The sequence below is a fragment of the Oncorhynchus kisutch genome, linkage group LG15 (assembly GCF_002021735.2).
Source record: "Oncorhynchus kisutch isolate 150728-3 linkage group LG15, Okis_V2, whole genome shotgun sequence".
Taxonomy (NCBI): domain Eukaryota; kingdom Metazoa; phylum Chordata; class Actinopteri; order Salmoniformes; family Salmonidae; genus Oncorhynchus; species Oncorhynchus kisutch.
This window is the reverse complement of record NC_034188.2, coordinates 22,884,085-22,898,831: the sequence shown is the minus strand read 5'-3', so window position 1 is coordinate 22,898,831 and position 14,747 is coordinate 22,884,085. Positions and strand designations below refer to the sequence as shown.

The 14,747-nt window shown below is 44.5% G+C and overlaps 1 protein-coding gene across 2 annotated transcripts in view; it reads left to right on the top strand.

Moving 5' to 3' along the window:
* Positions 1 to 13,470, top strand: part of LOC109905046 (F-BAR and double SH3 domains protein 1) — a 41,088-nt gene extending 27,618 nt beyond the window's left edge. The window contains exons 13-19 of one of the 2 annotated variants that reach the window (XM_020502183.2): positions 89 to 370; positions 475 to 558; positions 6,768 to 6,960; positions 7,597 to 7,802; positions 8,106 to 8,295; positions 8,644 to 8,699; positions 11,032 to 13,470. In XM_020502183.2, coding sequence (XP_020357772.1) covers positions 89 to 370; positions 475 to 558; positions 6,768 to 6,960; positions 7,597 to 7,802; positions 8,106 to 8,295; positions 8,644 to 8,699; positions 11,032 to 11,082 — 1,062 coding nt within the window. In that variant the 3' untranslated portion in view covers positions 11,083 to 13,470. Of the gene's footprint in view, positions 1 to 88; positions 371 to 474; positions 559 to 6,767; positions 6,961 to 7,288; positions 7,536 to 7,596; positions 7,803 to 8,105; positions 8,296 to 8,643; positions 8,700 to 11,031 lie in introns of those variants that run through there. The other variant, XM_031789851.1, reaches the window with a different exon arrangement.
* Positions 13,471 to 14,747: the final 1,277 nt, after the last annotated feature.

Sequence of the window (14,747 nt, the reverse complement as noted above, 5' to 3'; positions counted from 1 at the left end):
TCGAGGAAAAGTAATCTGGTACAAGGTACCTGTGAGAGACGTGTGGGAGGGGTGACAGGTAGTAAGTGGTATGTTTGTGTGTGTCCAGGTGAGCCGGGTGAAGGCGGAGTCCAGGCTGGCGCTGCTGGCGTCGGCGGGGGTGGACGTGGAGCCATGGGTGAGCAGTGCTATGACCCAGGCAGACGAGGAGCTGGAGAGGGACAGGAGGCTGAGCGAGGCACGCATGTCCAACGGAGATATCTCCGAGGACGAGTTTGAGTTCACAGACTTCGACGACTACGATGAAGATGGTGACACTTTCATCGATTCAACTTCCTGCTCTGTGCCGTGTGGATACCCCTTGACTTGCATGGTTCTCTACAGCTATCAGGTGACAATATCAGGACTTAACATTTTAGAAATGTCAACATTACAGGAATGGGATTTTCCTCTCAGGTGTTATTGTGTGTAATTTTCTGGCCCATCTTCCTGCAGGCCTGCCAAGGAGACGAGCTGTCAATCACAGAGGGAGAAGAGCTTCAGTTGATAGAGGATGGGGACATGGAGGACTGGCTGAAGGTAAATGAGGACCCTATTCCATATTTAGGCTCCATAGGGCTCTGGTCAAAAGCAGTGAACTATGTAGGGAATAGGGTGCCATTTGGGATGCACATTTTGTCTCATGGAACAGTGCTATTTACTGTAGCAGGCAGTTGTTCCCACGCATTTGCCCACTCTACCAAATGCCTGCGGTCTCCTCACTTCCTGTTTCTACTAAGCACAGTGTAAACAAACTGCCGGTCTTCCTGTTAGAGAAAGAGAGGCTTTATGTTGCTTCAACTTCATATTTACTGATCCGTAACAGTTGTGAAAAATAACGGGTCAATTCCAACCAACATTAAGCACTGTCAACATTAGGCGAGCTCTCTGTAAACCATTAATGAGATCCCACACAGTTGATCTCAACTGCAACAACTATTGGCCACCATGTTACCGCTCCCTAAAAGTGTTAACTTTAAGTCATGGTTACTGCCAACATTTTTCAAGACTATTTAGCCCTCTGGTGGGTATTATCTTCAGAATAAATTAAACCTTCTATTTGAGCAGACTAAGCACAGATTTGACTATTTAACAATCATTCCTCGTTTACTGTGACAATTTAACATTCACATTTTATCGGAAGATAAAGTATCCTGAACTATCCACATCAAGCCAATCATGATTGAGTTAATATAATATATGTTTTCATTAAATTATAGTCTAATCAAATTATATTATAATGTAGCCCAAACATTGATGTCTATAATGTATTGTACTTTACTGTACTGTACTCTACAGTACCCCTGTGCACAAAGCGAGGTTCGTACAGAAATGGTTTGACGAGATCGGTGTGGAAGAACTTGACTGGCCTTGGGGGAAGGCCGCTTTGTGCACACGGTTATTATTATGCTGAAACAGGAAAGGGCCTTCCCTCAAGCTGTTGCCACAAAGTTAGAAGCACAGAATTGTCTAGAATGTCATTGTATGCTGTAGTGTTAAGATTTCCCTTCACTGGAACTGAGGGGTCTAGCCCGAACCATGAAAAACAGCCCCAGACCATTATTCCTCCTCCACCAAATTTTACAGTTAGCAGTAGTGTTCTCCTGGCATCCGCCAAACCCAGATTCGTCCGTCGGACTGCCAGATGGTGAAGCATGATTTATCACTCCAGATAATGCATTTCCACTGCTCCAGAGTCCAATGGCAGCTAGCTTTATGTACTGTATGTCAAATCAAATCAAATCACATTTTATTTGTCACATACACATGGTTAGCAGATGTTAATGCGAGTGTAGCGAAATGCTTGTGCTTCTACTTCCGACAATGCAGTAATAACCAACAAGTAATCTAACTAACAATTCCAAAACTACTGTCTTATACACACAAGTGTAAGGGGATAAAGAATATGTACATAAAGATATATGAATGAGTGATGGTACAGAGCGGCATAGGCAAGATACAGTAGATGGTATCGAGTACAGTATATACATATGAGATGAGTATGTAAACAAAGTGGCATAGTTAAAGTGGCTAGTGATACATGTATTACATAAAGATGCAGCAGATGATATAGAGTACAGTATATACGTATACATATGAGATGAATAATGTAGGGTATGTAAACATTATATTAGGTAGCATTGTTTAAAGTGGCTAGTGATATATTTTACATCATTTCCCATCAATTCCCATTATTAAAGTGGCTGGAGTTGAGTCAGTGTGTTGGCAGCAGCCACTCAATGTTAGTGGTGGCTGTTTAACAGTCTGATGGCCTTGAGATAGAAGCTGTTTTTCAGTCTCTCGGTCCCAGCTTTGATGCACCTGTACTGACCTCACCTTCTGGATGATAGCGGGGTGAACAGGCAGTGGCTCGGGTGGTTGTTGTCCTTGATGATCTTTATGGCCTTCCTGTAACATCGGGTGGTGTAGGTGTCCTGGAGGGCAGGTAGTTTGCCCCTGGTGATGCGTTGTGCAGACCTCACTACCCTCTGGAGAGCCTTACGGTTGTGGGCGGAGCAGTTGCCGTACCAGGCGGTGATACAGGCGCTGCTGCGCCTTCTTCACAATGCTGTCTGTGTGGGTGGACCAATTCAGTTTGTCTGTGATGTGTATGCCGAGGAACTTAAAACTTGCTACCCTCTCCACTACTGTTCCATCAATGTGGATAGGGGGGTGTTCCCTCTGCTGTTTCCTGAAGTCCACAATCATCTCCTTAGTTTTGTTGATGTTGAGTGTGAGGTTATTTTCCTGACACCACACTCCGAGGGCCCTCACCTCCTCCCTGTAGGCCGTCTCGTCGTTGTTGGTAATCAAGCCTACCACTGTTGTGTCATCCGCAAACTTGATGATTGAGTTGGAGGCGTGCGTGGCTACGCAGTCGTGGGTGAACAGGGAGTACAGGAGAGGGCTCAGAACGCACCCTTGTGGGGCCCCAGTGTTGAGGATCAGCGGGTTGGAGATGTTGTTGCCTACCCTCACCACCTGGGGGCGGCCCGTCAGGAAGTCCAGTACCCAGTTGCACAGGGCGGGGTCGAGACTCAGGGTCTCGAGCTTGATGACGAGCTTGGAGGGTACTATGGTGTTAAATGCCGAGCTGTAGTCGATGAACAGCATTCTCACATAGGTATTCCTCTTGTCCAGATGGGTTAGTGTGGTTGAGATTGCATCGTCTGTGGACCTATTTGGGCGGTAAGCAAATTGGAGTGGGTCTAGGGTGTCAGGTAGGGTGGAGGTGATATGGTCCTTGACTAGTCTCTCAAAGCACTTCATGATGACGGAAGTGAGTGCTACGGGGCGGTAGTCGTTTAGCTCAGTTACCTTAGCTTTCTTGGGAACAAGAACAATGGTGGCCCTCTTGAAGCATGTGGGAACAGCAGACTGGGATAGGGATTGATTGAATATGTCCGTAAACACACCAGCCAGCTGGTCTGCGCATGCTCTGAGGGCGCGGCTGGGGATGCCGTCTGGGCCTGCAGCCTTGCGAGGGTTAACACGTTTAAATGTTTTACTCACCTCGGCTGCAGTGAAGGAGAGGCCGCATGTTTTGGTTGCAGGCCGTGTCAGTGGCACTGTATTGTCCTCAAAGCGGGCAAAAAAGTTATTTAGTCTGCCTGGGAGCAAGACATCCTGGTCCGTGACTGGGCTGGTTTTCTTTTTGTAATCCGTGATTGACTGTAGACCCTGCAACATACCTTTTGTGTCTGAGCCGTTGAATTGAGATTCTACTTTGTCTCTATACTGATGCTTAGATTGTTTGATTGCCTTGCGGAGGGAATAACTACACTGTTTGTATTCGGTCATGTTTCCGGTCACCTTGCCCTGATTAAAAGCAGTGGTTTGAGCTTTCAGTTTCACCCGAATGCTGCCATCAATCCACGGTTTCTGGTTTGGGAATGTTTTAATCGTTGCTATGGGAACGACATCTTCAACGCACGTTCTAATGAACTCGCACACCGAATCAGCATATTCGTCAATGTTATCGTGTGTGTGTGTGTATGCATGAGTCTGTGTCTATGTTTGTGTTGCTTCACAGTCCCTGCTGTTCCATAAGGTGTTTTATTATCTGTTTTTTCAATCTAATTTTACTGTTTGCATCAGTTACTTGATGTGGAATAGAGTTCCATGTAGTCATGGCTCTATGTAGTACTGTGTGCCTCCTATAGTCTGTTCTGGACTTGGGGACTGTGAAGAGACCTCTTGTGACATGTCTTGTGGGATATACATGGGTGTCCGAGCTGTGTGCCAGTAGTTCAAACAGAAAGATTGGTGCATTCAACATGTCAATACCTCTCACAAATACAAGTAGTGATGAAGTCAATCTCTCCACTTTGAGCCAGGAGAGATTGACATGCATATTATTGATATTAGCTCTCTGAGTACATCCAAAGGCCAGCCGTGCTGACCTGTTTTGAATCAATTGCAATTTTTTTGTGGCACCTGACCACACGACTGAACAGTAGTCAAGGTGCAACAAAACTAGGGCCTGTAGGACCTGCCTTGTTGATAGTGTTGTTAAGAAGGCAAAGCCTCGCTTTATTATGGACTTCTTCCCATCTTAGCTACTGTTGTATCAATGTCACATCCTGAATATTGAAAACCTGTATTTTCTATGGTGGAGTAGGTCAGGGCGTGACTAGGGTTTATTGTTCTAGTTTATATCTTCTATGTGGGGTTCTAGGTTTGATTTTCTATGTTGGTGATTTGTATGATTCCCAATTAGAGGCCTCTGGTTATCGTTGTCTCTAATTGGGGATCATACTTAAGCATTTTTTCCACCTGTGGGTTATGGGATGTTCTTTATGTATCGTGTGTTTGAGCACTACGTAGTCAGCTCCCCGTACTCATCCTGAGAAGTGTTAAAGTTCCGGAACAATTGATGCCGGCTATACACACCGTGTCTCCAGTGTGCCTCCACAGCCCAGTATGTCCTCTGCCAACTCCTCATACTCACCGTGTGAAGAGTGTCATCGTTCTGGTACAATGTGTGCCAGAACTGTGTCTCCAGTGCTCCTTCACAGCCCAGTATTTCCTCTGCCAACTCCTCGTACTCACCGTGTGAAGAGTGTCATGTTCCGGTACAATGTGTGCCGGTTCTACGCACCGTGTCTCCAGTGCGCCTCCACAGCCCAGTATGTCCTCTGCCAACTCCTCGTACTCACCGTGTGAAGAGTGTCATCGTTCCGGTACAATGTGTGCCGGTTCTACGCACCGTGTCTGCAGTGCGCCTCCACAGCCCGGTATGTCCTGTGCCTGCTCCTCGCAGTCAGTCATTTCCCTGAAATGCGTGTCCCCAGTCCAGTACGTCCTGTGCCTCCTCCTCACACTCGCCCTGAAGTGCGCTTTCCCAGTCAGGTGTGTCCTGTTCCTGCTCCTCGCACTATCCCTCAAGTGCGTCTTCCCAGTCAAGTACGTCCTGTGCCTGCTCCTCTCGCTCGCCCTGAGGTGCGTGTCACCAGCCTAGTACCACCAGTGCCGGTTCCAAGCACCAAGCTTCCTGCGACGATCCCCAGTCCAGAGCTTCCGGCGACAGTTCCCAGTCCAGAGCTTCCGGGGACAGTTCCCAGTCCCAGTGTTAAGTGTTGCATTAATTTCAGTTCCTGTAGTAGCTGACGTGTATAGTGTTGAGTCATCTGCATACGTAGACACTCTGGCTTCACTCAGTCAGTGGCATGTCGTTAGTAAAAATTTAAAAGAGCAAGGGGCCTAAACAGCTACTCTAGGGAATTCCTGATTCTACCTGGATTATGTTTGAGAGGCTTCTATTAAAGAACACCTGTTGGACAAGTAACTTCTCCACATTATAGCAGGGGGTGTAAAGCCATAACACAGGTTTTTCCAGCAGTAGACAATGATCAATAATGTCAAAAGCTGCACTGAAGTCGAACAAGACAGCTCCCATAATCATTTTATCATCAATTTCTCACCAGTCATTTGTGTAAGTGCTGTGCTTGTTGAGTGTCCTTCCCTATAAGTGTGCTGAAAGTCTGTTTTCAATTTATTTACTGTGAAATAGCATTGTATCTGGTCAACAACAAAAAAATCTGAAGTTTACTAAGGGTTGGTAACAGGCTGATTGGTCAGCTATTTGAGCCAGTAAAGGGGTCTTTACCATTCTTGGGTAGCAGAATGACTTTAGTGTCCCTCCAGTCCTGAGGGCACACACTTTCTAGTAGGCTTAAATTGAAGATGTGGCAAATAGGAGTGGCAATATTGTCTGCTATTATCCTCAGTAATTGTCCATCCAGATTGTCAGACCCCGGTGGCTTGTCATTGTTGATAGACAACAATAATGTGTATTGTCTAGTGCATATTCTTACAATAAATATTGATTCATTACCAGCCTTGCTATTTTCAATGTTCCTGATAGTCGATATTTAATTGGGGCCTGGAGTAGTGAAGCTAGACCCAGCTGTGCGGTATCTAACTAATTTGACACAGTACAACGGGAGATGAACTGATCTGGTTTATTCTTGTGGCTTTTTTGGTTGCAAGCAGTTTGTTTTAACACGCCGGTGCACGTAATCTCCCGTTAGTAGCGTTTTAAGAAATCCAGCACCAACCTGCAGCTGCGCGTTAAGCCTGTTGGTTGCAATTGACCCAACGAGACTCCATAATTGACCCAACGAGACGCCATAATTGAATGGCTATAATACTATCTTCTTAACACATCTATGAAGTCCAACTGTCCCTGAATATACTATCCCTAAAGCCATGTTATTGACACTCACTGACTGTGTGCTCCTCTCCAGGCCCGTAATGCAGCAGGCCAGGTTGGCTACGTCCCTGAGAGGTACCTGCAGTTCCTGTGGTCACCAGGAGAGGGCTCCTCTGTCTGCCTGGCGCAGGGCTTCCCTTGTCCCCAGCTGGACTGGTCCTTCAACAGTTCCAGCTCCTCATCAGAACATTCCAAGAGGCAGCAGGGCCGCTCCCCTCACTCTGGGGGTTAGTAGGGGCTCTTCTGTCTTAAGAATCATCACTAACCAGAAAGCTTCTCTCCCACCTCTGAATGTTTGTGACATGATTCATACCATTTGGACAAGTGGCCAAATTCCAGGTTCAAGCCGTCATTGATATAACTGTGTCACCATCTTGTTAATCATTAGTAATGCTGTCGCCATCTTGTTAATCATTATTAATGTAGACAATGTTTACCCATGTATTACTGACTTGTCTGAGTCTGTTCTGTGACGAATGTCTGGCACTGGCTCTGTTTGAGTACCAGTCTGATGTCTGTGTGTTTGGTTCTGGTCTGGTCTGTTCTGTGGTGTAGGTCTGGCACGGGCTCTGTTTGAGTACCAGTCTGATGTCTGTGTGTTTGGTTCTGGTCTGGTCTGTTCTGTGGTGTAGGTCTGGCACGGGCTCTGTTTGAGTACCAGTCTGATGTCTGTGTGTTTGGTTCTGGTCTGGTCTGTTCTGTGGTGTAGGTCTGGCACGGGCTCTGTTTGAGTACCAGTCTGATGTCTGTGTGTTTGGTTCTGGTCTGGTCTGGTCTGTGGTGTAGGTCTGGCACGGGCTCTGTTTGAGTACCAGTCTGATGTCTGTGTGTTTGGTTCTGGTCTGGTCTGTTCTGTGGTGTAGGTCTGGCACGGGCTCTGTTTGAGTACCAGGGCCAGGGACCAGAGGAGCTGTCCTTCCCAGAAGGGGCGGTCATTAGGCTGCTGCGCTGCCGCCAGGGGGAGGTGGACGACGGCTTCTGGGAGGGAGAGCTGGACGGACGCTTGGGGGTCTTTCCTTCTCTGGTGGTGGAGCTGCTGGGGGACGGGGAGAAAGAGGAGGAAGAGGAGGTGAGAGATCTGGTTTACCCTCTGAATGACACTTTGTTGTCAAATGTACCTGGACTCAAAACATACATGGAGTGATGAGAAAGAAAGCTTTGAACATAACAGTATGGATGAGGTCTATTTGTGAAGTGTGCCACCTTGTGGTATAATACTGTACAACACATTCCATAAGACTAGTCAAGTGATAGAAGATTCAACTCTGCAGATAGAATTTGGAATCTGTTACAAAAACTCTGCATTCTCAAGGGGATTACTATTATTTTCATGATCTGAATTCCCATTGTTCCTACATTTTTAATTCTGCAGAGCCTTCCCACCCCCACTCTTCCTCCATTCTCTCCACCCATCCCTATTTCTGGAACCCCCTGCAATCTCCTCTGCTTCTCATCTGGCCCTGGGTCCTGGTCTGTAAACAGTACGCCCCCTAAGGACCCGGAGGACAGGTTGCAGGCTTCTTTCTCACTGAAATCACAGAGCCTGTCAGACAGCAGGGCAGGTGGGGATTAACTCTCCGTCATCATAGAAAACCAGTGTACAGTACACGCACTGTTAGAAACACAGTAGTCTTCATTAACAATGTACAGTACACGCACTGTTAGAAACACAGTAGTCTTCATTAACAATGTACAGTAAGCGCACTGTTAGAAACACAGTAGTCTTCATTAACAATGTACAGTAAGCGCACTGTTGAAAACACAGTAGTCTTCATTAACAATATACAGTACATGCACTGTTAGAAACACAGTAGTCTTCATTAACAGTGTACAGGACACGCACTGTTTTGTTCCTTTTCTTTTCTCTGAACACTGTGTATCTGGTCTTGTTTTCTCTCACATCCTCTCAGAGAGTGCAGGCAGCACACACAGCTCACCTGACCTCTCAGCCGGAAGAATACGACCGGTATGTAGACTAGACTAGGGCTGGGTATGGCAGGGCTGGGAAGGGTGGGTAGGGAGGGGCTGGGTAGGACTGGGTAGGGTGGGTGGGTAGGGAGGGGTAGGGATGGTTAGGGAGGGGTAGGTCTGGGCTGGGTAGGGTGGGTAGGGAGGGGCTGGGTAGGGGTGGGTAGGGCTGGGGAGGGATGGGTAGTACTGGGTAAGACTGGGAAGGTTTGGCTTGGGCTGGGTAGGTCTGTGTAGGAAATGGTAGGACTGGGCAGGACAGGATAGGGCTGGGTAGGGTTGGTTAGGGGTGGGTAGGGCAGGGATGGGTAGAACTGGGTAAGACCTGGTAGGTTTGGGTAGGGCTGTGTAGGAATTGGTAGTGCTGAGTAGGATTTGATAGGGCTGTGTAAGGTTGGGCTGGGTAGTGTTGAGTAGGACTGGGTAGTGTTGAGTAGGGCTGGGTAGGACTGGGTAGTGTTGAGTAGGGCTGGGTAGGGTTGGACTGGGTAGTGTTGAGTAGGGTTGGGCTGGGTAGTGTTGAGTATGGCTGGGTAGGACTGGGTAGTGTTGAGTAGGGATGGGCTGGGTAGTGTTGAGTAGGGCTGGGTAGGACTGGGTAGGGCTGGGTCCGGCTGGGTAGTGTTAATTAGGACTGGGTAGTTTTGAGTAGGACTGGGTAGTGTTGGGTAGGTATGGGTAGGACTGGGTGGTGTTGGGTAGGACTGGGTAGTGTTGGGTAGGACTGGGTAGTGTTGATTAGGACTGGGTAGTTTTGAGTAGGGCTGGGTAGGACTGGGTGGTGTTGGGTAGGGCTGGGTACGGCTGGGTAGAGCTGGGTAGAGATGGGCTGGGTACGGCTGAGTAGAGATGGGTAGAGATGGGCTGGGTACGGCTGGGTACGGCTGAGTAGAGCTGGGTAGAGATGGGCTGGGTAGGACTGGGTAGGGTGGGTAGGGAGGGGCTGGGTAGGGCAGGGCTGGGAAGGGTGGGTAGGGAGGGGCTGGGTAGGACTGGGTAGGGTGGGTGGGTAGGGAGGGGTAGGGATGGTTAGGGAGGGGTAGGGCTGGGCTGGGTAGGTCTGGGCTGGGTAGGGTGGGTAGGGAGGGGCTGGGCTGGGTAGGGGTGGGGAGGGATGGGTAGTACTGGGTAAGACTGGGAAGGTTTGGCTTGGGCTGGGTAGGTCTGTGTAGGAAATGGTAGGACTGGGCAGGACAGGATAGGGCTGGGTAGGGTTGGTTAGGGGTGGGTAGGGCAGGGATGGGTAGAACTGGGTAAGACCTGGTAGGTTTGGGTAGGGCTGTGTAGGAATTGGTAGTGCTGAGTAGGATTTGATAGGGCTGTGTAAGGTTGGGCTGGGTAGTGTTGAGTAGGACTGGGTAGTGTTGAGTAGGGCTGGGTGGGACTGGGTAGTGTTGAGTAGGGCTCTGTAGGACTGGGTAGTGTTGAGTAGGGCTGGGTAGGACTGGGTAGTGTTGAGTAGGGCTGGGTAGGGTTGTACTGGGTAGTGTTGAGTAGGGTTGGGCTGGGCTGGGTAGTGTTGAGTATGGCTGGGTAGGACTGGGTAGTGTTGAGTAGGGATGGGCTGGGTAGTGTTGAGTAGGGCTGGGTAGGACTGGGTAGGGCTGGGTTCGGCTGGGTAGTGTTAATTAGGACTGGGTAGTTTTGAGTAGGACTGGGTAGTGTTGGGTAGGTATGGGTAGTGTTGAGTAGGGCTGGGTAGTGTTGAGTAGGGCTGGGTAGGATTGGACTGGGTAGTGTTGAGCAGGGCTGGGTAGGACTGGGTAGTTTTGAGTAGGGCTGGGTAGGACTGGGTGGTGTTGGGTAGGACTGGGTAGTGTTGAGTAGGGCTGGGTACGGCTGGGTAGAGCTGGGTAGAGATGGGCTGGGTACGGCTGAGTAGAGATGGGCTGGGTACGGCTGGGTAGAGCTAGGTAGAGCTGGGCTGGGTACGGCTGGGTAGAGCTGGGTAGAGATGGGCTGGGTAGAGCTGGGTAGAGATGGGCTGGGTACGGCTGGGTAGAGCTGGGTAGAGATGGGCTGGGTACGGCTGGGTAGAGATGGGCAGGGTTTGTGCCGCTTCCTCATTTTCTTATTTCTTTTTTGTGGTGTCCTATCTTCTTGATTGAATTTTGGCGCATAAAGCGAGGCGGCTCAGTTTTTCAGTCATGATATTATGCTCCTTAAGCGTGAACATGCTCTTAAATCTTTTCAGTTGATCTGCTGAATGCCCTCTCTAAAGCTCAAAATACACTATTACTGTAGTTAGAATGTTTTGTATAACTACATTCAGTCTCTTTTGAAGCGTTTCATCTGTTTGTCTGTCTTTATTCATTGTTTTGTTGTCCCAGACAAGGGCTCCCCCTCTTCCCCCGACTCAGAGACACTCCCCCATGCCCTGAGGAAGCATGTGTGGGGGAGTGTTCAGAAGAGACCGAGTGGACACCACAGGAGAGTCTTGTGCCTTCACCGAAAGGATGAAACACACCCTCACCGGGACTTGTACAGTATGTAGCTACCAGGTGAGCTTTGTCTCTTCCTGACAGGCTACACTATTTTTGAAAGTTAGTATTCTTGTATTGTTTACGTGATAATATGTCAAAAAACATGGATTCATCTGTCTCTGAGCTTCAGGGACATCATTCACCAGTTTTCAGAAGTTTTAAACTATCTTGTAGGAAGTGATGTTTATAATTTGCGTATGATAAGATACAGGGTTATTTGAGATCCTGTAGAAATAAATGTTCAGTATTGCAGTTCAAATAAGCTTGTGCCTGATGTTTTTTTTGCTTGCATGATAATATACTGCATTAATTATACAGTAGTAAATCATATATAATGTACTGTATTAATTATACAGTAGTAAATCATATATAATATACTGTATTAATTATACAGTAGTAAATCATATATAATGTACTGTATTAATTATACAGTAGTAAATCATATATAATGTACTGTATTAATTATACAGTAGTAAATCATATATAATGTACTGTATTAATTATACAGTAGTAAATCATATATAATGTACTGTATTAATTATACAGTAGTAAATCATATATAATGTACTGTATTAATTATACAGTAGTAAATCATATATAATGTACTGTATTAATTATACAGTAGTACATCATATATAATGTACTGTATTAATTATACAGTAGTAAATCATATATAATGTACTGTAATTATACAGTAGTACATCATATATAATGTGCTGTATTAATTATACAGTAGTAAATCATATATAATGTACTGTATTAATTATACAGTAGTAAATCATATATAATGTACTGTATTAATTATACAGTAGTAAATCATATATAATGTACTGTATTAATTATACAGTAGTAAATCATAAATAATGTACTGTATTAATTATACAGTAGTAAATCATATATAATGTACTGTATTAATTATACAGTAGTAAATCATATATAATGTACTGTATTAATTATACAGTAGTACATCATATATAATGTACTGTATTAATTATACAGTAGTAAATCATATATAATGTACTGTAATTATACAGTAGTAAATCATATATAATGTACTGTAATTATACAGTAGTAAATCATATATAATGTACTGTATTAATTATACAGTAGTAAATCATATATAATGTACTGTATTAATTATACAGTAGTAAATCATATATAATGTACTGTATTAATTATACAGTAGTAAATCATATATAATGCACTGTATTAATTATACAGTAGTAAATCATATATAATGTACTGTATTAATTATACAGTAGTAAATCATATATAATATACTGCATTAATTATACAGTAGTAAATCATATATAATGTACTGTATTAATTATACAGTAGTAAACCACATATAATGCACTGTATTAATTATACAGTAGTAAACCATATTCTAGATGTCATGTTCTATTTCCATGAGAACCAGAATCAAACATGGACACTGAGATGTATTAAACAATCTTCCTGGTGTGTTTGTGCTTGTTAATATCTTACCTCAGAATTACAGGATGGTTGAAGTATCAGAACGAAATGCTCTAACAGTACTACATTGGGTTAAGTCCACCTCAACAATTAGTCATACAGACAACAATGGTCAAATGCATAGCTTTAATATATACTTAGTTTGATTCCTTAACAATTGTTCATTGTTCAGCTGCATTTTCACATTTGAGATGACTCAAATCATCAGGTTGTTGATTAATAGTATGCATATAATATATATATGTTATTTCCAGCTTTGGTCAATGAAGACACATGCAATATATGATTCTAAGGCCATTACAAACACATTTAAATATATTTTACACTCAATGGACACAGTGTAAGACTAAGGAGTTAGATCATTACTGTGAACTGATAATGCATGTAGCAGCCATGACCAGCAGAGGAGACCACATTCTGGTAACACATACAGGAAACGATTCCTGTATGTGACGATTCCTTCGATTCCTGTATGTGACGATTCCTTCGATTCCTGTATGTAACGATTCCTTCGATTCCTGTATGTAACGATTCCTTCGATTCCACAAAAATACAACTTTGGTGTGCTTTTGTTTGCCAGTTAATTTGAAAACATGAAATCTTAATTGAAATCAGTCATATTCTGTGCTTAGCAGAGCTATAACCAGATATAGTACCATTCACATATGGAGTTACAGTACTGTTCGCTGGTGAAACATTTATGACTGTGACATACAGTCAGATATATACAGTAGTAAGCTTTTGATTTCTTGACCATTTCACATCTATGATGTATATTAAAGTAAACATGTCTAATGCATATAAACGCCATTTTGTTAGTTGTTCTTTATTGCGTTTTATAATATTTTCAATGTTGATACTATCTCTACAAGGTTGGGGCTCCCGAGTGGCGCAGTGGTCTAAGACACTGCATCACAGTACAAGAGATGTCACTGCAGTACCTGGTTTGAATCCAGACTACATCACATCCAGCCGTGATTGGGAGTCCCATAGGGCGGTGCACAACTGGCCCAGTGTCGTCAGGGTTTGGCCGGAGTAGGCCGTCATTGTAAATAATAAGTTGTTCTTAACTGCCTAGTTAAATAAAAAAGCACTTTCAAAGTGCTATGCATCTGTAGTAAATGAAAACAGAACTAGCAAAGCAAAACTAGATGAAATAATCTGGTATCAAGAGTTTCACATATTTTCCATAATTCAAATTCAACTCAGGAATATTGTCATCGTATGGCTAAAACCGTATTCTCTGGCTAATAAGGAAATATCTGTTGTGCAAAAAATTTAACACAGCCTTAATGCCCTGTTGACATTGAACATCATATCACACTGAAATCCCATTGGTTCTTTGTTAAAATGATGAAGTGCAGCAATAAGGAATTGGAGTCAACGAGTGAGAAGAGGTGAGGCGTATGTTGTATGTCTTTGAGAGAAACACTGTTCACTACTATGGATCAGGGTCCTATTCATTATGATACACCATAGCAAATGTTTTGCAACAGAAAACAAAAACAAGCATTTCTTATTGGACAAATCAGGTAGGTCCCTCCCTGTTTCAACCAAATTGCTTCTGTTTGGTTCCTAGTAAATACAACCCTGGAAGTATATGTTTCTATCCAGGACTACACATTATTATGTAGTCCAGTGGGAATATTGAAGCTGCCCTGACACAAAACAAATTACCACTACAGATAAAATACCATCCTAATGATGTATATTTATCAACTGCAGTGCTGGCCTATGGTTTCTATATGAATAAGACTTAAGCGTGTACACTGCTACTGTATGCTTCCAAGTAAACAACATAACATAACATTCCAGTACCTTAAACATACATTCTAAAGTCATTAGCTAAAAGCACGATTCAGACTGAAACATTTTGGAGTATTTGTTACGGTTGGTTAAGGACTAGCTTTAGTTTTTTTAGTTTTCTCTGAGAATATGAAAAGTGACATAACTACCCTCTGTATCACGTCACTGTACCATACCCACTGTACCATACCCACTGTACCATACCCACTCTACCATACCCACTGTACCATACCCACTCTACCATACCCACTCTACCATACCCACTGTACCATACCCACTCT